Source organism: Crocodylus porosus, unplaced genomic scaffold (genome assembly GCF_001723895.1).
Source record: "Crocodylus porosus isolate Cpor-Errol unplaced genomic scaffold, CroPor_comp1, whole genome shotgun sequence".
NCBI lineage: Eukaryota > Metazoa > Chordata > Crocodylia > Crocodylidae > Crocodylus > Crocodylus porosus.
This window is the reverse complement of record NW_017728922.1, coordinates 17,254,209-17,279,619: the sequence shown is the minus strand read 5'-3', so window position 1 is coordinate 17,279,619 and position 25,411 is coordinate 17,254,209. Positions and strand designations below refer to the sequence as shown.

Genomic DNA, 25,411 nt, shown 5'->3' with positions numbered 1-25,411 from the left:
GAAGAAGAAGAAGAAGAAGAAGAAGAAGAAGAAGAAATGGTGCCTGCCTGAGCTATGAGACATTATCCTAGGGAAATGTCAAGTGACTTGGGAAAGGAAGTTTTCTTGGCATATGGGAAAGGCGAGACAAATGTGTGTGATTTTTTTTTTCAGGTACAAAACCGTGAGAAATTGAAGGGCACAAGGTGAAAATGGAGAGAGAGAGGTTTTTGCTAGCACAAGCTGATCTAAAGCTAGCCAAGGGACAGGGAAAATCTCCCTTGTTTGCCCCATTGTGAGTGTTCTAATACATGTTCGTAGCTGTAGTTAGAATCAGAGAAAATGAGGGTGGGAAGGGACCTCAGGAGGTCACATCTAGTCCAGCCCCTGGGACTAGCCCCAACTAGATCATCCCAGCCAAGGCTTTCTCTGCTCAGGTCTTGAAAACTTCCACCACCTCTCTGGGTAGCCTGTTCCAGCATTTTACTACCCTCCTGGTGAGAGTTTGCCCTAATATCTAACCTCAGTTTCCCTTGCTGCAACCTGACATGGTTGCTTCTTGTTCTGTCATCTGCCACTGCTGAAAACATTCTAGCTCAGGGGCAGGCAAAATTTGGGTCACAGGCAAAATCTGGCTGGCAGTAGACTCCATTTCCCAGCAGCCCCTGCCTGCATGGCTGGGGCCAGTTTCCATGGAGACTCTAGCAGCAGCCTGGCTATGATAGTCTGGGGTTGGGGTTTCCATGGAGACCAGCCAGGCTGGGAACTGCTGCAGGGCTGGGCTGGGTGAGATCTTGCAGTGGGGACACTGTGGTCCAGAGCTGCAGTCTGTTGCCTGCATGCTCTGGGCAGGGGCATGCAGGCAGCGGATTGTGGCTCTGCTTTGCCTTTTTGCAGTGGTGACAGCATGGTCTGGAGCTGCAGCAGAGCTGCAATTTGCTGTTTGCATGCCTCTGCCTGGAGCATGCAGGCTGCAGATCATGGCTGTAATTCAGCTCTGGACCACGCTGTCATTGCTGCAAGATCCCAGTGTGGTCCTTGCCTTGCTGTGTGCCCTGCCCTGGCTGCTGGGGCTGGTTTCCAAGGAAACCCCAGCCCTGCAGGGCTACTGCCGAGGTCTCCGTGGAAACTGGCCCCAGCCATGTGGGCAGGGGCTGCTGGGAAATGGAATCCACTCCCATGCAGATCCAGCCCATGAACTGGACTTTGCCCACCCCTGCTTTAGAGGCTGCCCCTCATACCACTCTGAGCCTTGGGCTGAGACTGAAAAGGTCAGTGGTAGAGCAGGTGCCTTATGAAGTGGGCAGCAAGGAATGCTGGGTAACCTAACCCTCCCACCAGTGGGACAGGGCTGGGTCATCTACCTCCTCTGAGCCAAAGAGCTTGGGCTTTAAGGCAGGGACATGCACTTCCTCATAGCCTTTGTGGTGGAGTCTGGCCACCTGGATCCACCATTTTGCCCATTCCTGGTCTAGCTCCATTCTTTTTGGAACCAACCTTCAGGTAGTTGAAGGCTGCTATTAAAATCCACCTCAGTCTTCTCTTCTACAGATTAAGTCAATTCAGTTCCCTTAGCCTCTCTTCATAAGTCAAGTCCCCCAGCCCATTAACCATTTTTGTTGCCAATTATTCCACGTATTTTCCGTAGTGGGAGTCTCAAAACAGAACACAGTACAGGCAGTCCTCAACTAACAACGTTTTGAGTTGCAGTGTTTCATACTTACACCATAAATTGACACCATGTTTCAACTTTACAACGCCAGTTTCGACTTTACAGCACTTGATCCAATGCAACACCACACCAGTGAACAAGTTTGCTGCAGCTCATCTCCCTGGAGAACATCTGTCCAGATATCCTTGGACACTTTCTTTAAGAAAGCAGCCAAGACTCCAGAAAAACCTGCATCCAAGACTCCTGAGACACCTCCAGCCAAGAACCCTTCAAGAAGTCCAACCAAAAGCCTTTCCAAAAAGTCCAGCAAAGCCACCTCAAAGAAGTCCTTCCAAATCAATATGTTTGCTATTTACAATATACATACATTAATGTAGCTATAGTACTCATCTATAATTGAATGAGTACAAAATTGTGGGGTGTTTTTGGTGAAAATAGGGTATTGGGCCTTGGTTTAGGAACCAATCCCCCATTTATAACACTGTTTCTTATGAGAAAATTGGTTCCGAGTTGCATTTTGAGTTGAGACAGGGTTTGTAGGAACCGATTGTGTTGACTGACTGTACTCCAAATATGGCCTCACCAGTGCTGAATAGAGGGAAAGAATCACTTCCCTTAATCTGCTGCAATGCTCCTACTAATGCAGCCCAGTATGCCTTTAGCTTTCTTGACAACAAGGGCACGCTGCTGGCTTATGTTCAGCCTATTGTCCATTGTAACCCCAAGGTCCTTTCTGCAGAGCTGCTCCTTATTCAGTCAGTTCCCAACCTTATGTATGCCGTATTGTGTGACTCCAATCACTGATCACATGGATCTTGGTTTTCTCTGTTAAAAAAATCCAAAATTTGCTAATTAAAAAAAAACAACAAATCCATGTTTTTCCACAATTAAAATGAAATAGCACTATGTAGGTATCAGTTGAACACAATGTTTTATTGAGATATTTACAATTTTAAAGCAATTTGGAAACCTACCAGTGCCTTAATCATTAATAAAATAAATTCTAAATACCTATACATTTTGGCATTTGATTTTGGTATTTTTATCATAAAAAATCAGTTTCCTCTGCTTTCTTCACTCATCAGGATGGAGGTCCAGCTATGGATATTCCCTTCTGCTGCTTTGTGGTGCTGAGCAACCCTGATATGGCAGCACCCTGCCCCTGCCCATGCCATTGCCCCTCACTCCTAAGCCACAGCCCCCAGTCCTGCTGGTGCCCCGTTACTCCCAACTCACATTTCCCTGTCCCACCAGCCCTTCCTATGCCCCTCACTCCCAACTGTCCCCTCCCTCTCCTTATCGGTATCCCTTCTGGCTTGTAGCCCCCATCCCTGCCAGTCTTCCTCACTCCCCACCTACAGCCCCTGCTCCCTGCAGCTGCCAGGGCTGTATCCTGCCCACTCTCTGCCCTGCAGGCACCAGCTGCAGCCAGCCAGTAGTACCAGAAAACCCAGTTGTTGTGGCCCCAGTGGAGGGAAGAGCACAGAGCCTGGGCCCCTTGCCTGTCCATGGCTGAGAGTAGAGCTGAGTGAAGTCAGAGCAGGGGGGTGGTATGTAGACTGCCCGCTGGGGGGCTTGGCACTCCCTGCCCTGCTGCCCTCCCCCTGGGAGCCTCCCTGGTGCAGTGGGCAGGATCCAGCACAGGAGGACAGCACAGTGTGGGAAGACTAGGTGCTGCTGCCACTCCACCACCAGAAACCCCATACCAGCCACATTGCCATGGTGAGGGACCACCTGCCCACCCAGCAGCAGTGGGGGCAGCACAGAGTTGTGCCTCCCCACTGCTGCTGAACAGGTAGAAGGCTTCCCACCTAGGCAGCACAGCTAGTGCAGGACTTCTTGCTGCAGCAGTGGCAGCAGCATTGAGTCTCCCCACCCTACTCTGCCCTCCCATGCTGGGCTCTGCCTGCTGGGCTACAGAGACAGCTTCTGCCTAGTGCCAGTGTGGCTAGCCCTGTGCCCCACACCCTGCTGTCCATGCAGAAATCGGGGTGGGGGGGAGCATGTGCTCCTTCCCGATGTTGCCAGTGTGTACGGCTGGACCATGCCTAAACAGTTCCCAAGTCCTGACTCTCCCTCCTGCCCCCATCCCATAGACTTACTTTTATCCAGTTACCAGGGCTGCTCCCACCACCCTGCATAACTGTATTGCCAGCCACCGCACACAAGCACATGCTTGTGGTGCCTCCTGCCACTGATTGTTCTCCCCCCACTTTCTCGAGCTACCAGCAGTCCCTAGCAGGCCAGAACTCTGCTAGCCTGCAAGGGGAAACTCAGAGTTTCCCACTTCGAAGGGAAAAAGCCGGGTTTTTCCAAGAGAAATGGAAAACCTAGATCCCTGCTGATCAGCATAACATGTTTATTGTTTTCACTGCAGTGTTTTAAAGCATCCATTTAAAGTAGCTGCACAACTGCACTTGGTCTTTGGAGATGTGCACCAGGGAGGACTCCTTCAGAGTTCCCATGCTGGGCACCAGACGGAGCTAAAAAAAGGCTCTGGCTATCCCAGGCCTAGGCTGATGGCTGTGGGTACAGGAGCATCATGTCCTGAGGGGCAGTTCCAAAGAGGATGGAGCTAGTGTTCTCAGTGGTGGCAGATGACAGAACAAGGAGCAATGGTCTCAAGTTGCAGCAAGGGAAATTGAGTTTAGATATTAGGAAAGACTCTCTCACCAGGAGGGTAGTGAAGGACTGGAACAGGCTACCCATAGAGGTGGTGGAATCTCCATCTTTGGAGGCTTTTAAGATCTGGCTAGGCAAAGCCTTGGCTGGGATGATCTAGTTGGGGATGGTCCTGTTTTGAGCAGGGGGTTAGACTAGATGTGACTTCCTGAGGTCCCTTCCAACCCTCACTTTCTCTGATTCTGTGAACAGAGGCGTGCTGGCCAGGGAAGAACTGGGCTGGCATGTGGGGGCGACTGCAACCCAAGGCTCCCACTGCTTGTTACCAGTCTTGGGAGCCTCCCTGTTTGGCCCCCCTCCCCATACCCTTCAGGCTCTTCCAGTTGTCCTCATGGCAGGATGGAAGCCATGGTGCCCCAGGCATAAACATGCCTGCATCATCATCTCCCTCTTGTGCCTGGTGCCATGTCCAAACCCCAGGACAGGCCTGTTTGGAGAAGCAATGCCTGTGAGGTGGGGCGGGGTGTGTGCATCACCTGGTTCTGGTTTGCAGCAAAGCAGCCACTGGCATGGGCACACTCAGCTCCTGACTAGCCTGGCACAGACACACATGACATTATGAACACTGCCCTCAGCCCAGGTCTCTGCTGAGCTCGAGCCTGATCCACTCCTGGGCAGTGTGTTCCATGGGCCTTAACCCCAGCAGGCCAGGCACTGGCATGATCCTGTGGCAACCTTCCTTGCAGAAGGGCTGGGCATGGGGCAGATAGCTCAGGACTGTGGGGGCAAGAGACCTGGCACAGCCCCTATCCTTGTCCAGGTCCAGCTTAAAGTAGCATGAAGCAAGCCCTGCAATTTCCCCAAGGGGATTGGTGCCAGTGGGACCCTCCAAGATTTGGGGGAGGCTTTCCTGAGCAGAGGATTTGCCCCGTGTTTTATGCAGGGAGAGAAAAGAGCCCTCTCCTGAATAGGGAGCTAGGACAGCAAGAACTGTGTAGGGTGTACAATGTTGTAAGGGCATCTTCATCCACCCCAGGGCAGTCCCAGTGGCTGGGGGGAGGGGTACACGCAGGGCCTTGCCTGATGCTGCTCTCCACACTCCCCCAATCCTGCCAAGGAAAACCCAGTACCTTGACCTGAAGGCTCCTTTCAGCCAGCGGGCACCAGGAGAGAGCTGGAGCAGCTCCACAGCTCCCACAGACCCAGATCTGGGCTTTGTCTGATAATGATCTGTAACGTTTATTCTCCTTGTAAAAACGCTGGTTTGGGCAACACCAGCATGCATGAAAAGAGTGGTGAGGCTGACTGGGAGGATAGGAGCTAGGCTGTCCTACCCTGGACCAGCCACACCCCAAGAGGAAAGGGAAAGCAGGGAGATTTCCAGTGCTGTTATAGTCCCTGCTATACATAGCTTCTGAAGTGGGGCAGGAGGTCTTGATGCCGGGCGTTACTGGCAAAGAACTCGCTGCCCAACAATTGCTTACTGTAACAGTTTATTTATTCATCAAGGTTGATCCATGTTGAAACTGCCTGCTCCAGTCCCGTCCCCAGACAGGCACCAGGACTGAGCCACTGTCCCACCTCAGATAAGCCCACTGACACCAGCAGAACAGGAGACTGCCCTCCCATCCCCCCAGCCTGGAGCAGGCAGCTGGGGATCCCATTGCTTCTAAGGTACATGTAGCTGAGGACAGAGAGGCTCACAGATGACAGCAGATGCTTGCCTGCCGCCTGAAAAATACTAGTGTTGTCTTAGTATGTCAGAGGGGTATCTATACAGCAGGGCCTAGATCTCCAGCCCAGGCTCCCAAACAGCCAGGCAGCCTCGAGGTAGAAACATAACCAGCCCAGTGGGCAGGGAAGCAGTGCCAACTCCCCTCCAATCCAGGGGGGGTGTTGTGCTCTGGCTTCATGCTGGGCTTCCCACTTCAGCCCCCTTACCCCCAGAACAAGCCATGGGGAAAGGCACTTGGGTAGCAGCAGGGCAACATGGGGGATGGCTGTAGTACCTCACATAGAGCCTACAGTACAATCTGGGCTGGGGCGCTAGTCCTGCCAATAGACACTGCTTGAGTCTGAAGAGCCCAGTGCTGCAGAGCTGAGGTGGCCTGGTGCTTTCTGGCCCCAGCCAGCGTGGAGGGGAGAGAAGCAGGCGGGAGGGCAAGCCTGTTCATTCTGTACAGAGGAGATGCTTCACGAGGGCAGCGCCCGTGAGCACAGAGAGGGAAGGTGCAGACACTACAGTTCACAGGCCAGGAAAACACATGGCCGGGGGCAAGATGCAAACTCCCGTCTCCAGATGGGGAATGAGGAAGAGTCCAGAGACAAGAGGGGGAGGAGTGTCGCACCCCCAACTTCCCAGCTGGCTGGATCTGGGCCGGCCCTCAGGCGTAGCCCAGCTGTGCAGGACTGCGGGTGCCCTCAGGCTTGTGCTCTGCATTGGGCAGGCTGGCTTTGCTCTCACTGCTGCTGGTCTCAGCTGGCCTGGCAGAGATGTAGTCCCGCACCTCAATCTCCATCCTCTTGGCTTTGAGGGTGGCTGCATGTAGCTTCTCCAGGAAGTCGGGCATGCCTGGCAGGAGACACAGGGTGCCATGAGCATCAGAAGGGACACAGTCTGTGACACACAGTCTCAAGCCCCCCATTCAAGCCCTAGAGAGGGCAGCCGCCCCCAGCCACTCCAGGTCCGGTCCCAACCCTGCCCCCAGCCCTGCATGTGGCCTGGGGCAGCTGCCTACTTTCTGCCCAGCTAGTGCCAGCAGTGGATGAAATGAATACCAGGCTGAGACACCAGACACCGGCACCCATGTTCTCAGCCCCAAGGGATGAGAGCAGTACTATGGACCTGCGAGGCAGTGGGGCCCCTTCCCCTGCTTTCAGTGCTCAGAGCTCTGCCAAGCTGGCTCCAGTGTCATGGATGTGCCTTCCACAGCTTGCAGGACAGAGGGGTATTCAAGTCACAACTTCCCGAACAAGCCACTCCCAGCTCCCTGCGGGCTCTGAACACATCCCAGTGCTTCCTGGGAGCAGAAAGACACAGGGTGGGGTCCACTTCGGGGCTCTGAGCAGAGACCATGGTAGATTCTCCAGCAGCCTCTAGGGGCCACCTTCCTTGTGCTCCTGCGCCCCCTGCTGGCACCTGTGAAGTCCTGCTGGCCCCAGCACTGTAAGTCCCCTCCCAGCCTGCTTCTCTGCTATACTGAATGTCCACAGAAGCAGCTGCCAGAGCCTCCAGCCCACCCTGGACAAGGGAGTCAGCCCACTCCTCCTGGGGTCCTAAGGCTAGTGTAAAAAGCTACAGAAGAGCTTCTTCCCACTGACCCTCTGAAGACTGCAGCCACCTCCTTCCAGCTCAGTGCACAGGCACAGCATCCTGTGCCCCTCCCAGGCTACTTGTTTGGGAGTCCAAACTCTCAGCAGCAACTCAAATACATGAGATGATTACACTGCAGAGCAACAAGGCCCAGCTCCCCCTGCCATGCCCCAGATAGACCTGCTTCTTCTCTTGAGCCAAGAGGGGAAGCCAGGAGCCTTCAGCTCCACAGACAACAGATCCAGACCCTAGGTCCTTCTCTCACCCAGGTAGGAGCCTTTGGCCTTACTCACCACTGGAGACCATCCAGCTGACACAGTAGCGGGGGAACACGGTCTGGGGGTTGTCACTGTATGTCAGCAGGTAATCAAAACCATTCTAAGAACAAAAGTAGCATCAGTAACACATGATCTATCAAAGGACCGTCAGCAGCTGCAGCCAATCTTATGGAGACACTGCAGATCCCAATGAGCTGACAGAATCCCCTCTGAGGCAGTCCAATTCAAAGGAAGGTGGAAACCCCCAGCCTTGACAGACACTGCATTTCTCCTGGGAGAACTGTCCAGGATCCTACAGACATGCCAGGATTGAAATGTGCTAATGCTTTCCCTGGACATTGCTAAACAGAGATGTCAGACCATAAGCCAGATTAGACCCCAGAGAGCCACTTTTCCACCCCACCTGCATGCTGTATCCAGTGCCCGCTATGGTCAGATTAGGATGGAAGTGGTGTACAGCATGGGTCCTGGATCAGCCAGAACAGGCACCATGTGTGGCTCAGTCCTGGACCAGCCAGAGTGGACACTGGATCTGGCATGCAGAAGTCCCTCAATGCCCTCTGCTGTATCTTGAGACTGCTGCCCCATGTCCCGCCCCTTATGGCCACAGAGAAAGGCTCCATCCTCTTTATCCCTTCAGGGATTTGAGACCTGGGAGCAAATGCCCCCTTGCTCTTCTCTTTTCCAGACTCAACAGTCCTAGTTCTTTCAGCCTTTCTTGGTAAGTCACAGCTTGGACAGCTATAGGAGCAGAAAGGTGTAACACTTACACCAGTATAAGCCATTACAGCAGGAATCAGCAAGCCCCAGCGCACATGTCAAAGCATGGCACATGAGGCCATTTTGCTTGGCACACCACAGGCAACCCAAGCTCTAGGCAGCTGCCACTGGCTACGGAGCCCAAGCTGCTTGCAGCAGGTGGCCAGGAGCAGCTCCTGGCTGCCTGCTGCAGCTGCCCAGACCCAATGCTGGCTGTGGCAGGCAGCCAAAGGCTGCAAGCAGCTGCACTGGGCTCCAGAGCCCCAGCTGGACTCTGTGGCAGATGTCCGTGCACCTAGGGGCACATGGCAGGGAAAGGGCTGGGGCAATGCAACCCTGGCCTCTCCCCCACCATCCACCCTAGAGACACATGCAACCGCTGCCAGCAATGAGGATTGGGTCTCTTGTGGCTCCTGTGCTGCCTGCGTCTGGCATGCCAAGCTGAGGTGCAGGTCGAGATCAGGGTTATTTTGGTCCTCCAGCCAAAATGTTGCCGACCCCTGCATAACATCAGTCCACACGTCTACAATTTTTTCAAGCGTGGACAGATGCAACTCCTCAAAAAGGCCCGATACTCAAAGGAGGTCACTCAGTGCTTCTATACCTCAGACCTGTAGTTTCCAGTTAGGAAGTTATTGGAGCAGCAGATGAATGAACTGCCCAGAACCACAGCTAATGAACGTGGCCACTGCTTGCCCCATCACCAAACTCCCAACAAGCCCCATGGCCAGATGTCAGTTTCCCACTGGATTTCCACTGCATGTGAGAAGTTCCTTCTCAACAGGCCAGTCCCTAGGAATAGCGCCCAAGTGGGCTTGTAAATCCCAGCTATGACCACTTTTCCCCCAGCTCTTGGATGGAAACTCCATGGACAAGAGCTCCCTGCTAGACTGAGCTGGGAGCTGAAAACCCACTTCCTCTGGTGGTTTGGTCTGCCCCTGTAGGGGCAAGGCCGCTATCTTGACTCTGCTCCAGGCCTCCTCTACACATTACACCAAGGCCGTGATTAACATGCTTAAGGTGCCATCAAGCAGGAAACAATAATGCTCAGCACAGACTTTGCAATCCTTGGCAGGAGAAGCCAGAGACCTGCATGGAGTCTTGAACCCAAGGCTACCCAGGCTGGGACCAACAATTAGGTGATCGTCCAGGGACTGAGGACTCCAATAGTGGGATTCTTATGCCGCAACCCTCACCCAAGTGGGAACATCTCAGCTCTAGGGTTTCCCATCAGGAGCAGGGCAGGCACAGAGCCAACCTTGAGGCACACAGTAAAAACTAACACCAGAAAGCAGAGGATGGAGAGTTCTGCCATTCAAGAGACATGCTGCCCGATTTGGGGTTGGCTCTTGGGGTCCCAGCCCGCCAAGAACTCACCTCATCAAAGGTCTTGTGTGGACGGATGACCATCTGCGACTCATAAGTCCGGACACGGACATACTCGGGATCCTCCGGGATACTGGGGTGCTCCACTGCCCTGGAGGAGATGCAGGAAGAGTGTTACGATCCCAGCTAATGTCCTCAAGATACAGGTCCAGGCTCAGGTTTTAGCAAGAGGCATTGCCTCAAAGGAGATGGCCATGAACCAGAGCAGCAAGCACAGACTTCCCACAGAGGCATCTAAAGCTTCAGTGACAGAAGCTCACCCAGGACACACCTGCCTAGGGAACCTGGGGACTCTCCATCACCAGGGGTGTTCAAGGACAGGTTGGACAGCCACTGCTTGGGAATCATCTAACTGTAGTGATGCCCATGCTCTACCATAGGGATTTCCCAGGCTTCTGGACTTTGCTGGTTGTCCCCTTCCCCCTCTTTCTACTACATGTGTCGGGGGGTTTAAAACTTCCTCAGAGCTGTTGGCTGCACCCCAGGCTGGGGATGGTGACTGCATTGTGCCAATGTGCCTGTTGGGACTTAAAGCCAGAGCTCCCTGGTTAGAGAGTTTAGGGTTATGCTGATGCTGCATTTGGGGTCAGGAAGGAGTTTTACCCCCAGGCCAGACTGGTAGGGATTGCAGGGGTTCCCTCTCCTCTGTAGCAGAGGACACAGCCTTTACATAGAATCTAAGCATATATTACTGTTTTATAGATGCAGGTCATTGACTGCCATGGACCCCTGCTTTACCTGTGGCAGGGTTGGGTGTGATATCTGGTGTTGTGTCAGGGTTGGGGGTAGTTTTACAAAGAGGCTGGGCAATGGATTTGTCTGGAATGGTTTAGACAGAGCTGGGCACTAACTAGCATAAGAAATGGAACACGGTGTGAAAGAAAAAGAGCAACCTCTTGATGTCACCCTGCGGGCACTTCTCCAAACCCATATCCTGAGGTGGGCACTTCTCTCTTCTGCCCATGCCTAGTCTGTGATCATCTTACCCAGGTTGTTAAGAGTATCAGGCCCAAAGGCTTGACTAGGGGCTTCCATAGTGAAATGTACATTAGTGGCACATTGCTAAGAGTTACTTGCTGGGGTCTGGTGGAAAAGACTGCACCTGCCCACATAATCAGAAGCAGCCTCATAACATGCATGTGCAAGGGTGCAAAAGAACCAAAGGATCCTAGGAAAGGTGGGCTGGAAAAAGCACCTCAAAAAAGTCATCTAGTCAAGACAGGTTCGTCCCAACTTAACCAGCAATCAGCTCAAAGTAAAAAGGCCTGAAAACCAGAATCTTGCCACACAAAGCTTTGGGCAGCTCATTCTAGCAGCTGTCAGCAAAGTTTTAGGAGACCTGGGCAGGAAAACCAGGCTCGGGGCTGAGACCGACCAGCTCTGACCTGGCCACTGCTGAAGCTCCATGTAGTAGGGCCCACAGACCATACGTTGCCAACCCCAGAGTTATAGAAAGGGCTTACTATACTGTCAGCGAGAACCCAGTTGTCCAGTTAAAGCAGGGAACACTGCACAAGCTAGAGACAGCCAGTCATGCTAGAAGGACAGCCCTCTACCTGGGATCTCTCAAGCATATGTTAACAACCTTTTACAGAAGCACCATAGTTCCCCTTGTTTTACTGGTGGCAGGTTTGGGTGTTATGTCTTGTGTTACACCAGGGTTGATGGTAGTTTTACAAGGAGTTTAGATTATGGATTTGCTTAAGACGGTTTGGACAGGGCTGATCCTACCTCAGGCAGGGAGCTGGACAAAGTGTGACCTCTGGAGGTCCCTTTCAGACTGATTTCTCTCTATGATTTCTCTGATCACAGGAGCCTGACTAGACTATAGTGGTAATACATACCGTGATACCAGCACCATCAGATTATTTTCCTTATCAACATTGTACCGCCGGACATAGACATAGTCCCGTGAGTACATGGGGTACTAGAAAGAGAAACACAAAATCAGTCCCCCCCATCTCAGGGTCGGGAAGAAACATCCTGAGGCAGGTAAGGGAAAAGAACTACTCACCGGGAAGTGGGTTACCCAGTGGACCACTTCCGAGCCAGTGGTCACATCTCGCTCTATCACATCCAGTTTGATGACTAGAGAATCCCATTTCTTTCGGTACTCGGTGTCCAGCTAGCAAGAGAAGAAAGGGCTCAGGAGAAGGTTAACATGGAGCAAAGTGATAACATGTTCTTCCAGTCAGTGGTGGTTATGCAAGGAAAAGGCAACTCTCTCGGGAAATCAGACCCAAGTCTGTTGAAAAGCTTGTGAAAGCCCAGCTTCGCCTGACCAGAAAAGACACTCCAAAGGGGAAATTTAGGAGCCCTGCTGCCATCTCACTGCACAGTGGCACAAACCAAGACAAAAGGCAACATGGGGTTCCCCTCTAATGCTGTTTCTGGCAGCCTGGTTTTACAGAGAAGTGGTTTGTGGCTTTAGAATCTGACCCTGTAGCCTTCTGCAGCACGTGACTAAGAGTTTAAGGTGGACAGCCAAGCAAGCTGCCGAAGTCCGGCCTCACCAGTGACTTCCCACCCACCATGCTCCTGATGCACTTGGGTCTGGTTTTGGAGGCATGTGCCCTGGGAAAGCCATCTTTCCTACAAAACTCTGTCTCCAGGCTCCAGCTGCCAGGCTCTTTCTGGCCAAGAACACTCCTCAGCCTGCAACATCCATCACGCAGCTTGAATTCTCTTGGTAATAAACACTGGGGAGTGGAGATCATCCCATGGATACAAAGGACAAGCCAAAGAGGGGTGAAGCTAATGGCTGGGGAGCAGAAGCTGTACTCAGAGACCCACAGATTGCCAGCTAATGCTACACTAACTTGCCTGTGGGCTTTGCTAATTCCCACATGAAGCCAGTAAGGCATTTTTTCTCCTCTCCTATTCCTACAGGGGAAAGAAAAATCCTGTCCACTTCCCTCAGGAGTGCTGGATGTTGGCTGCAGTCCAGGCTAGAAAGGGAGACTGGGCTGGACCAGTGTTCCTGCTGGGACTCAAACCTGGAGGCTCCTGGTTAGGGGGTCTTTGACCTACACTTAAGGTTCAGACTGATGCTGCATTGGACATCAGGACTTCTCCCCCCTTGTCAGATAGGCCCAGACTGAGGGGTTTTGCCTTCTTCTACAGCAAGGGTACAGCCTTTGCCTGGGATCTCTCGAGTACATTTAACTCCCTGGCAGCAGAAGGGCACTGCCAGCCCTCATCACCTGGAGCAAAGCTGGAGGCTCTGAGTGTCTCTAGGCCTTGCTGCTGTACACATGGCTGGAATGTGGTATTAGGAACAGGTCAGACAAGGATGTGTCTGGCAGGGCTTGTATGGGACTGATCCTGCCTTGGGCAGCACTGGGACTAGCTGTGACTTCTGGACAGCGCTGCCTAGTCTGGCTGTGACTCTAAGACTCTCATCACACACAGATCACCTGACTGTGGGCAGGTGATGATGAAGCAAGTGCTGCTACTGGCAGGCCACCCCTGGTTCTTCTCTGCCCCACAGCCCATGTCACAGGCTGGCTGCAGCACTAGGCAGGGACATGGTTGTATTTCTGCACCACTGGGTTTTCTGAGCTCAGACATAGGGTCTGGGAACACTCACCTGCACATTGAAGAACTGCCTGGGGGTCACATCTGTGTAGGTCCCAAAAACTGCAGGGAAGGAAGACAAAGAGGTGTAAGCCAGGCTGTATGGCAAGGTCAGAGGCAGGCAGAGCTGGCACCATGGCACACAAAGAAGGGGAAGACAAGGGTGGCAAGGAGAACAAAAGGACATGGAGTGATTCTGGTTGGGAGCAGAACAGCTTAGTATTGGGAGGAAAGGAAGCTGCAGCCAACACACACAGCATCTGAGAGGCACACGCAGCCATACCAGGCTTCCCACGAGACCCACAGTGCAACAGCTCAGCCGGGGTACGATTACCTCTGTACTGATAGAGGTGGTTCCCTTCAATTGGCCGTCGCCACAGCTTGAAGTGCTTCTTGTCCATCACCAGCTCCCAGGCGGGCTCACTGCTTGCTGGCATTACAGGCTCTGGCCGCTCCTCGCTGCCACTGGGGAAGAAGCTGACCATCTCCCGCATGCGCTTCATCTCTTCTGCGGACCTTGGGGAGAGGAAGGGAGATGCCCGGTATCATCCAGCAACCTGCCTGATATAGCCTCCAAGGCCAGCTATTCGCTTCTAATGAGCTAGAGGCCTCAGTCATCCTGGTGATGGCCACAAAACCCAACAGCTCCATTGCATGCCCCATCCTCTCTCATAAAGTCACAGGCTCAGAGCTCCTTGGCTGGCCTGCAGACATGGCAGGTTCCTAGTGAAAGCTGTTAAAAAGCAACATACTTTCTCCCAGGCGCTGGGAAGGCTAAAAAGCAGCAGTGGAGGGCTGTGATTCATGCCAGACGTGGTCATTAGAAAGCTGGGCCAGAAGGAGCAATTTTGGGATCAGATCCCAATTGCACCACTACCTGCAAGGACAGGAGGAGCCCAGGACAATAGTCCCAGGCTCTCTTTATGCTGGCAGGTGGAAAGTTAGGTGCTACAGCCCTGCGCATGGGGCTGGCAGTCAGCTGTCTGCTCTGGGCCTGGTCTGAGACTCACGGCTGCCAGCCTTGATCCCTGGACAATCGCTGCTTGTTGGTCCAAGCCTGACAGCCTCAGGTTCAAGACTCTTTAGTTTCTATCGCCAGAAATTGAAAACTCTCTTCCCAGCATAAGTATTTTCCATATGACAACACCTTAAACACATTAATCAAGGCATAAATGTAACACATGGAGCAGGTCTGGAACAGTTGCAGCAGCAGCCTTCTCTTGCAGGGGCATGGCAAGCCACCGAGGGAAGTGGCTTCTCAGCTCCTGGCTTAGTCTAGCAGAGATTGTCCATGGAGTTTCCAGCTGAGAGCTGGAAGAGAGGTGGCTGTAACTGGGATCCACAAGCCTGTTTGGGTGCTGTTCTCAGGGAACGGCCTGTTGAGGAGAAACTGCTTGCGTGCAGTGTGAATTCAAGAGGAAGCTGTGATGTCTGGCCACAGGCTTCCTGGGAGTTTGGTGGAGAGGCGAGCAAAGGCCATGTTTATTAGCCATGGTTCCAGGAAGTTCATTCACCTGCTCCCCCACCATTACCAGCTCACAGTGCCTCTCTCCTATGTGTACTGGCCAGACCCCAAGGGAAAGAACATATATGCCAAGCAGCCATCACTTCCAGACAGATACATAGATACTGCAATATTCCTGCATATCCCATCACTAACCCTGGAGCGGCTGATCTCAGACAACAAGACTTTACAAACCAATCTGAGGTGGAAACTGTGGAATAAGAAGTCGCTCACAGACTGGCTCCAGATACGTCTGGTCCAGACCAATGCTATGAATTCTTATCCTGTGACCTGCAGCAGTTTTGCCCCTATATGGATTACTGCTTTATTTCTCTTTCCTACCCCCTGAACCCCTCAGCACTGCCCCCATCTTTCTCCTCCCCCCACTTACTATTCAAATCACTGCTTTCTATTTAGCAGCTTTGCTCCCTGCATTCCCCTCACAGCATCACATAATGCCATTGCTTACAAAAACTTATGCATCTCTAATTTAATCTAGAAAGCACAACAACCCCTTCCCCCTCTTCTTCCCAATCTCAGACTAATGGGGTGAATTGCTTCTCCCCATTCTTGGAACAAGGTGAAGCTTTATGAGTTAGTTTGTTCCCAGAGGTGCCTGGAGCCAGAACAGGTAGGAGGCAAGGCCCATGCTGACACAGCCAGAAGGGAGCTGTGCCAGATAATCCAGGACAGGGCATTACTGAGCTGCTGACCATACTGCAATTAGCATGTCAATCCTGTTATGAGTGGAGGTCCCATGAGATCCAGCTGATCTCTGTGCAGCCTATTTCAGATTACTGATGAGTCTTCAAGAGTGCTTTTGGCCTGCCCAGCAGCTGGCAGGAAATCTCTAACAGCAGCTGCCATTGGTGGGTTGCTCTTTGCTGCAGCACATTGTCCTACCAGGGCTAGGCCACAGTCCCAGGACAGCCAGGAAGGGAAGCATTCACGTAACAAGCTCAGCAGCTCAACTGACCACTGAATGTATGTGGCAGCTAGGCAAAAAGCCATCAGAAATGAGTAGCACCGCTCCACCCTTTCCCCCGGACTCCGCAATAGTAGGAACAGCACTTCTTGACGGCTACCTCTTTCCTATGGTAGCCTAACAGAAGTGTCATGACTCCCACCAGGTATCAGGACATGGTTAGACTCTGGCAGCTTTAGCATGCTGTTCTTGGCACCTATAGGCAAAGGCCTTTCCTGGTTAGGCAGGCAAAGGCCTGTGAACATTATCCTGCAGCCACTTGTGTTACCCACACTTTTCAGGTCCCAAAAGATAAGGACCTTTTGGGAGTGGGGAAAAAGGAGCGTATTGTATGTGAGAAAATACAGTATCCAGCAATTATTTTTTGCTGTTACTTGACCAGTCTGTCAACCCACTTCCCAACCCTACTCACATGCCCCCACTTTGATTTAAAGAGCACCAATTGACCAACATCAGAGAATGGGGGCTACTATGGGAGATTTAAATTCTGCACGTGCTCACTTGTAGGATTCCAGGCTCAGCCATGAATGCAGCCTTGAATGTCAGGCCTGCAACAGCAAGTTTCTGCAGATCCCTCCCTCCTGGCTCTGGCTCCAAGGTACATAATTACATTTACAATTACTTATGATCAAGCATTACCGTTTTTTAAATAGAATCTCACTTCATCATTTCACAGAAACAACAACCTTAGGTTTTGGTAATTACAAAACCTTAGGTTTTGGTGCTAGCAAGTGCATTAATTATGTACACCTACGACTGGAGATCAAGCACTGATGAGAAAAAAAAAAAAATTCACACACATACATGGTAGGAAGGGAAGTGGCCAGGTAAAAACCAGGTCTAACTTCAAGAAGCAAAAAGAAATATATTATTGGTATCAAACTCAAGCCACAGAGACAAGCAGGAAAAAATTAAGCTGAACGCAAAAATATAGAGAGGAGAAATATCCGAAAAGAACCAAGGTTTCTTTTTTCAGCTTGTGATACATCCACCTAGCCCTTGCAACACAGCAGATGTTTGTGAAATACAGGTAACAGGCAAAGAGGAAAAGCTTCTTATCTGAATATAAATAGAGGTATAAAGAGCTTTAGTTGACTTGATAACAAGACGCAGATGCAGCCTCTCTCAACAGGCTGAAATAAGTTTTTGTGACAGCTTTCGACTGCAGTTTTCTGTGCCACTGAGAATGGTGATACCAAGTTTTCAACCATGAAAGCTTTACCAGCATAAGTCCAGATTCCTGTATAGAACAGCGAAGCTCCATAATAGATACCAAGGATATATGACAGGACGTTACCAAGCCCAAGACATCGGTCTTGGATTCTGTGCTTTCACCAGTATTACTGCAAAGGGGATGGGGTAATTAGTCATAGAACAGGGTGTTTTCTTTCCAAGGCTACTATACCAACCTCTTTCCTAGACACCTTTTTTTGTTGGTTTTTACCATTACCTTATTTATTCACATACCACTCACCTCTCCCCCTGAAAATTAGCCATCAAAAACTGAGGTGTGCATCTCAACAAGGAAAGTGATACTGAACTCTTGTTCAATTAAAAGGAAAAGATTTTTCCCCCCTTCATTCTATTTTCCCAAAACAAGGCATGTGGTACATGAAAATGCAATAAGCTGGATTGTTTTTCACTGCAGTCCTAGGCAGTGGGTATTTGTCACCCTAATTCAGTGATTCTCAAACAGAGTGTCAAGGTAGGTTACACCAAGTACTATGAACCAATACAAGTACTAGTACAAGTACCAACTGAACAGAATCATAGAGAAGCTGGGTTGGAAGAGACCTTAGCGGTCACATCCAGTCCAAACTCCATCCCACCCTAATCCTTGAATACAGAGCAATCAACCCAGAAACCCACAAATCTGCAGGTGTTAGAAGGTGATGGGAAGGTGACCATCTTTGGCTGCAGCCAATGCCAAATGCCTCTAAAGAAGGCTTAAAAACACCCTGACGCTCAACACTTGGATTGGAAAGTCATCAGCTTACGAAATCTTGAAGGGGAGAATTGCATATAGTACTAGATACTAAATATGCAAGCCTAGTCCCTGCAAATACAGGTGCCAAGTACACACGTGTAGTCTCTGCCCAAGGCAGGATCTGCCCTGTCCAAACCACCCTATACAAATCCATCATCTGACTTCTTAGTAAAGCTACTGTCAACCCTGACACAACAAGACAACACACCAGAATCTGCCATGGGGAAAGCAGGGGGAATCATGGTGGCCAACATCCTGCTACTATAAAAGGTTGTTAATTTACACTTCAAATGCCACATCCCTCACTACAGAAAAAGGCAACCCCCCCGCCCCACGCACACACACATATACAGTCCATACCAATCTGACCATGGGGCAAAATACCTTCCTGAACCCAAACAGGGCAATAGGTCTGACGGAGCTGAGGGGCAAGACCAATTAAGTCAGGAACAGCTGGGTGTGAGTGTCAACAGGAGCACTGGCACAGCCCAGTCAAAATTTCCAGCTTAGGCTGCAGCCAACACCCAATGCCTCTAAGGCAGGCTTAAAACCACCCTGACACATATAGCTTTTGGATTAGAAGGTGAAATATTTGGAGAACAGGTGCCAAGCGTGTCAAAAAGTCTCCTTTAAAAGGAACCTCCCTTTGGGGGATAACAGACAGCAAAGTACAAAATACCACTAACCCCTTCTGAAAGCCTGAGCTCAGAGACATACAGGGATGGTGGCAAGAATACGACCTAAACACATTCCTTACCAGCCACCAGCACCTGCAGATTGGGGTTTTCTGGGTTGATTGCTCTTTATTCAAGGATTGGGGGTGATCCTGCCTCAGGCAGCAGACTGGACTAGATGCAACCTCCAGCCCAACTCCCCTATGATTCTATTCAATTGATAACAGGTCCAAAGTGCAGAATAAGACAGTTTCCTGCTGCACACACTATCAGTCCATCCATAATTCACATATCTTTGTGCGCTGTTCTCTATCAATACCTCTACTCTTTATATTTCTTCCCAGTGACCATCACCTCACACCCAGGCTCTTCTAACATCTCTTTTCAAAGCTGCCAAACTAACACATTCTTAGATTGCAGCTATGAATTCCTGTCCAACACCCACATTTGGATTTAATGCAATAATATTAATAGCTATGTTTATGCTTAATTGATCAGAATCTTTGCATCTGAAAGGGCACCTCTGCCCATGAATACAGAACCAGAAGAGGACCCTGGGTTTCATTCCCAATTTTGTCCGATTTCCAAGCTGGACTCAAACAAGCCTACCCGTCTCGATCTGTTCAGAACAGGAATGATAGGTTCCCATGTTGCAAAGCGCTCTGAGCAGCAAAGGCAGAAGACAGAGGATAGCATCTCAGGCATGAATACAAAGACATGCATATGGCACATGGCAGGCCAGGCTAGCTTTTTAGTCTGGTTTTTATACCGCTGGCAGGTCTCTGTCAGATGCGAGCAAGGATATCACGCAGAGCAAAGAATAACTTCTCCCACATTGTCTTCACAGTTTCCATTAATGCCAGTTTCTAGCACAGTGCTAGCAAATAAGATGCCAAATAAAGGGTCTCTGTCTGGCTCCCTTCCTCATCCCCTATCCCGATGCTTAACGGTCTGAAAAGCTTCTTTTCCTCCTACGTTAAAGCTACATTCTTTCATACGTACCAGGACATTGCAGACATCCACCAAATGAGTCAGAACTGTGAAAATCTCAATGAACGCTGCCTTCCAAATACACTGGCAGAGCCAGTCTGAAGGAGACCCACTTGTTAGGTCTGCCACCCCCTCTCCCCCCCCCCCGGTTCATTTGGAGGGCCCAATCCTGTAAATCGTTAAGCCCACTAATAGCTACAGTACTGACATGAGTAACCCTTGTGAGCAAAAGAGGATTACTCACTTAAGGAAACTCTTATGACAGACTTGACCCCAACCCTGCAGCAGTCAATGGAAAACTGCTGTAGGCTTACATGAAGAGGAAGGTCTTGCATTTGAAAATATATCTAACTCCATCCAAACCATACAGTCAGGCCAACAAAAGATATCATTCTAAGATATCCTTGCCCCACATAATTTCTGGACGATCATGCTTCCATTTATGACCAAGCCATAAGCCTGCAGGAATAAAGGAGCCACCAAAGCTAACCTGGATGATGGAATAAGAATTCACAGTCCCTGCGTAAACCATACTTAACCCAGTCCAGTCTGTGGGCAAGTTCTCATTCGGCAATTTCCCAATTGCATCAGCTTTTAAAACATTGCTCCCTAAGAACAGCCAGCAATGGAACATGCGGAGAGACTAAAGCAGAGGTGGGCAAAATGCGGCCCGTGAGGCCATTCTATCCAACCCACAGGGCCCCTAAAAAGTTTAGAAAATTAATATTTATCTGTCCCTGGCTGCCTGTCATGTGGCCCTCAATGGCTTGCCAAAACCCAGTAAGCAGCCCTCTGCCCAAAATAATTGCCCACCCCTGGACTAAAGCATTTGCTGCAGGCCTGCATGTCTTTCTGCAACAGATGTCAGAGGTCCATCTTACCCCATCTTTGCCCCACAGCACTCCCAGCACACAGTCTCAGCAGCATGGGGGATACCAAGCCATTCCACCCATTGCTGCCTACTCCACACACTTGTGGTCTGCACGCTTTGTAATCCTGTCCTTATGTCCCACCCAGACACCAAGCAGTGAGGACAAGGATGCCTGGCAGAAAAGCATATACTCCATCCTGATCCTGCGAGCCACTGAGGACCTCAGCTGGCAGCTCCTCCACAGAGCCATTGCCACGGGCGTGCATTTAGCACACTTCCTGTACTCCCCCGACACCTGTTTATCCATGGTTCCAGCAAGTCCCAGGACCTCCTGGTCAGACTCCTCCTACCCTAGCCAAGCTGGCAATCTACCTGACCAGGATGAAGGCTGTGGCTAGGAGGAACCCCAGGGACTGCAGAGCCACCTTCCTGTCCCTGCTCTATGCAGAGTTTCACCGGGCAGCATCCACTGGCTCCCTGGACGTGTTCCAGGGCCTGCAGGCACTGTCTGGTGCACTCTTCTGACCAGCGTTCCCACTGGGAACACTCATTTTAAACCTGTAACCTCACTTCTGTCCCTGTTTTCTTTTTAGTTGTCCCCCAAAAATCAAGTAATGTATACCCAATAGCCCCCCCACACACACACAATAACAGGAAGGAGCTAATTGTTGCTCTGTGGGCATCAAGCCTACTTATACATCAAATAGGCCTGCGTCACATGGCAGCAGAGAGCAGAAGCTGAAAGACAGGGTGAGCTGAGTCTGACCAGGGTTTTTTCCCCTTGTTCCTCTCACCTGCAGCCTCTAGCCTGGCCTGCAGCACTCCCCATGAGTTGGGAAATCTGGTGGCAAGGGTGCAGTGGCAGTAACGCCATCCCTCCCTGATGCCAAAATTCAAAGACTTATGGGACGGATTGGAGCTGGGCCATGACCCTCCCCATGGATGGCCAGCTCAGAGTGAAGCCATGCCCCCTTCCCTGCACTCAGCCAAACTGGGCAAGGGCATGCCCCCTCCCTTTTGCAGAGCCAGGCCTGCACTCTCCCCCGCCTTGAATGGCTGGATCAGTGCCAGGCTGCCCCCCCCAACTGTGTGACTGGGTAGGGCTCTGCTGGATCCAGCCCGTGGAGGTTGAGCACCACTGGCCTAGGACATTGTGATTCAAAGCTGTGCCCCTCACTCCCTTGCTTAGTAGCTACTGGTATCCCTTTCTCCAAGAACAGGGCTCATCCCTTTGAGAATCAGGCTGTGGACACTGGTGTTAGAAGCGGACTGGCCAAGTTCACCAATGACACCAAACTTTGGGGTACAGCGTCCACACCCAAGGGTAGGCTGGTGATCCAGGCTAACCTTGACAGACTTAGAAAGTGGGCAGATAAAAACCTGATAACATTCAATACAGAAAAATGCAAAGTATTCCACCTCAGGGGAAAAAAACCCACATCATGCTTATAGACTTGACAGTACTATGCTCACCAGCACCACAGCCGAAAGGGACTTGGGGGTCATGATTGACCACAAGATGAACATAAGCCACAAATGTGATGCTGCAGCTGGTAAGGTGAAAAAAAAAAACTGTGGCTTGCATCCATAGATGCTTCAAGGAAATCTCAGGATGTCATCCTCCTGCTGTACTTGGCCTTGGTGAGGCCACAGCTGGAGTACTGCATCCAATTCAGGGCTCCACAATTCAAGAAGGAAGCGGAGAAGCTTGAGAGAGTCCAGAGGAGAGCGATGTGTATGATCAGAGGGTAAGAGAACAGGCCTTATGAAGAAAAGCTCAGAGGCATGGCACTCTTCAGCCTGGGAAAGTGCAGGCTCAGGGGTGACCTGGTGGCCACCTATAAGTATATAAGGGGTGTACATCAGGATCTGGGAATGCCTGTTCACCAGAGCACCCCAAGGGATGACGTAAGGAAAAACTTCTTTAGTGTCTGAGCCCCCAAAGCCTGGAATAGACTCCCTCCAAGGGTGGTGAAATACCTACTCTGGATTCTTTTAAGAAATGTTTGGATGCTTACCTTGCTGGAATCCTTTGACCCTAGCTGACTTCCTGCCACTGGGGCAGGGGCTGGACTCAATGATCTTCCAAGGTCCCTTCCAGCCCTAATGTCTATGAAATCTATGAAAATACTATCCCCACTCAAGCATCTCTTTTCTGAACTGAACAGGTCTGGCCTCTTTGATCTCTTCCCATATAGAAGCTCTTCCATACCACCAATCATCCTTATTACCTTTCTCTGGGCTGCCTCTAGCTCTTCTATATTTGTTTGGAGGCATGGGGACCAGGACTGGGCACAAGAGTCAAGGTGTGAACACCCCAGGTATTTATAAAAGGGCATCACATTCTGTTCTGTTCACAAGTTCCTTCTTAACAATCCCTCATTGCCTGTTGGACAGTGGCTGAGCACCAAGCTGAGCTGTCCACAGCGACTCCCAGATCACTCTCCTGTGTGCTAACAGCTAATGTGGAGCCCAGGGGTGGATACAGGGTGGGCATGGGAGCAGCTGCACCCCTTGATTCCTGCTCCGCCCAACATTTAAAACCAACTGCCTGGCAATGACAGCAGCATTTCTATTCAGGCAGCAGTGACAGAGTCAGTTGACTTCATGGCTCATCTTAATCTCCTGGATTCCTTCTAAACTCTTCACTCCATGGGCATTAACAAGTGCTTTTTTAATGGCCAGGATGTTCCACTAATCCAGCTACGCCTTCTAAAATTCTCTCGTCTGCTAGCCTCTCTCTCTTGGTATCAAAGCTAATGTTTTACAGGCCCACAGACTGATTTTAACTAGGAATATAAATAAAAATGCTCCATTTGACTTCTGATTATATTGGTTAAACAGCTAACCAATAACACAGGCCTAGTCCTGGTTGGGAGGTGCAAAGCCCTGGACTGATGCTTCCCCTGACCTGCACTAGAGAAGGAGCTGCAACCACCTGCCTGGAGCAGCACAGGGGAACTGGGGGCTGCACACTGACCCATTCAGACACAAAGACAAACAGCTCCCACCTGCTGCTTGGAGCCACTCCCCAAGGCCTTTGACGTGGCGGGGAGGTAACAGTCACAAGCCCTGCCAGGCAACAGCCCACATGAAGCTGGAGACAGCAGCAGCAGGTGAGGTGTTTCCCAGCCCACTGCATCCATGGGCGAACTGGGAGGGAGAGAGCAGATTAGCTATGGGTACTAGTCCTCCCCACTGCGCCTCCCCTCCTCCTTGCTCCTCCCTCCTGCCTGCCATACAACCTTACTGCTTAGGTTAGCTGGTAATGCATTACTGGTACAAATGCACTTCTCATTTAAATGTTTAACCTTTCACATCCTGAGTTCCAACTCTAGCTAGAGACATGAACTTGGGCCTTGAAGTCACTGTCAGCCAAGCCCCAAAAGGCCAGATTCTGGTTCATAAATCTGAAAGAGACGTACTTTTCATTGCAATGACTCCAGGGATAATGAGGCAACATCTCTCGATTATGTTTTGGCCAAGACTCCTGTGGCTTTTATATGAAACAGCAAAGGAATGCATATTTTACTCAAGTCACCTTTTGGTTTTGCTTTGATCATGAACTGAATCACATTGTGCCAAGCCCCAGCTATGTTAGCAAAGTTTCTAGCTTTCTTGTTATCAGGAGGAAAATAGCTGTTGTGTTTTAGGTGTTGACAGGGCATCACACCACCTGCACCCTTTTCAAAACTCTGTATCTGCCCAGGGTGGACCATAAAGACCATTCAAAAGGAGAGAGACATTTACATGGGTGCAGCAGAGAGATCAGGGTGATAATAAGGAGCCAAGAAGTTAGTCAACTCCCTCAGCACCACCTGGAGAGCAATGCCACTGCCATGATGCAAGGTTAAAACAGGAGTGCTCAGCTCCCAGCCCACAGGCTGGATGCAGCTAACGGACACCAGCAGGGCTGAACGTTTGGTTGGGGTGGGGGCACCAGTGGCAACCACTTGTCACTCCTCTGCTGTCAGAAAAGATCTGGGACGAGAGAGCGCAGCACTGTGCACTGAACCGAGCACCTGGGCCCTGATCCTAGCACACGGACTGGCCCCGATCCCAGCAACATGGGGGCCTAATCCCAGCACGTGGACTGGCCCAGATCCTGGCGGCACGGGGCCCCCAGTGGCTCAGTCCGCGGACAAGGGCGCCGGCTTGGGGTCGATGCTGGTGCCATGGGGACCCGCACCTACCTCCGCAGTTCCTCCTCCTGGATCCGCCGCTCCTCCCACACGAAAACGCCAGCCAGCGCGGCCAGCAGGCGGCGGGCGGTGTGTCCGGGGCGGCCCTGGCCCTGGCCGCGGCGCCACAGCCCGGCCGTCAGGTCGCGTCGGGCCCGGGCCCTCGGGGCAGCGGGAGGGCCCGGGCTGGGCCGCAGGCGCCGTGGGGCCCAGACGGCCAGGAAACGGCGGGGCAGCAGCGGCAGCACGGCCACGGCCGGGCCCCAGCAGCGAGCCCACATCCTCCCAAAGCGCAGCGCAGCGCAAGGCCCCTCCGCGCGCTGGCCCCGATCTCGCACCTGAAGCGCCGGGTAGGCCACGCCCCCAACCCCAGGCCCACCCCCGCTGGGAGGCCATTGGAGAGCGGTTGGGAGCAACCTTCCAGGTCCCGCCCCTGCCGGGCCCTGATTGGATTGTGTCTCCTTGTCCCGTCCCCGCTGGGAGGTCACTGTAGCGCGACTCGCCGGTGATAGGCTGCACTTCTACCACTTCTCCGGGTCCCGTTCCCGCTGGGCGCTGATTGGAAGGTGATTAGCTGTTGGCTAAGCTGCGCCACCAATAGTCCTCCGAGCCCCATCCCCGCCAGGCGCTGATT

The 25,411-nt window shown here is 51.5% G+C and overlaps 1 protein-coding gene across 1 annotated transcript; it reads right to left on the bottom strand.

Annotated features, from left to right (window-relative positions):
• Positions 1 to 5,753: 5,753 nt before the first annotated feature.
• On the bottom strand, positions 5,754 to 25,058 carry STARD7 (StAR related lipid transfer domain containing 7). Its single transcript, XM_019539756.1, has 8 exons — positions 24,790 to 25,058; positions 13,920 to 14,101; positions 13,599 to 13,648; positions 12,024 to 12,134; positions 11,854 to 11,936; positions 10,001 to 10,100; positions 7,880 to 7,964; positions 5,754 to 6,845 (listed from the first exon to the last, which is right to left on the bottom strand). Exons 1-8 carry the CDS (start codon positions 25,056 to 25,058, stop codon positions 6,658 to 6,660), a joined length of 1,068 nt encoding a protein of 355 aa, XP_019395301.1. The 3' UTR covers positions 5,754 to 6,657.
• Between the last annotated feature and the right edge of the window lie 353 nt (positions 25,059 to 25,411).

What these genes read in the sequence shown, in the direction of transcription:
- STARD7 (XM_019539756.1), bottom strand. Translation starts at nt 25,058, where the DNA reads ATGTGGGCTCGCTGCTGGGGCCCGGCCGTGGCCGTGCTGCCGCTGCTG. An exon ending in CAGGAGGAGGAACTGCGGAG is followed by an intron (nt 14,102 to 24,789) that starts GTAGGTGCGGGT and finishes CCTCTCCCCAAG; the next exon opens with GTCCGCAGAAGAGATGAAGC. An exon ending in CAGCTGGATGGTCTCCAGTG is followed by an intron (nt 6,846 to 7,879) that starts GTGAGTAAGGCC and finishes GTCTCCTGCCAG; the next exon opens with GCATGCCCGACTTCCTGGAG.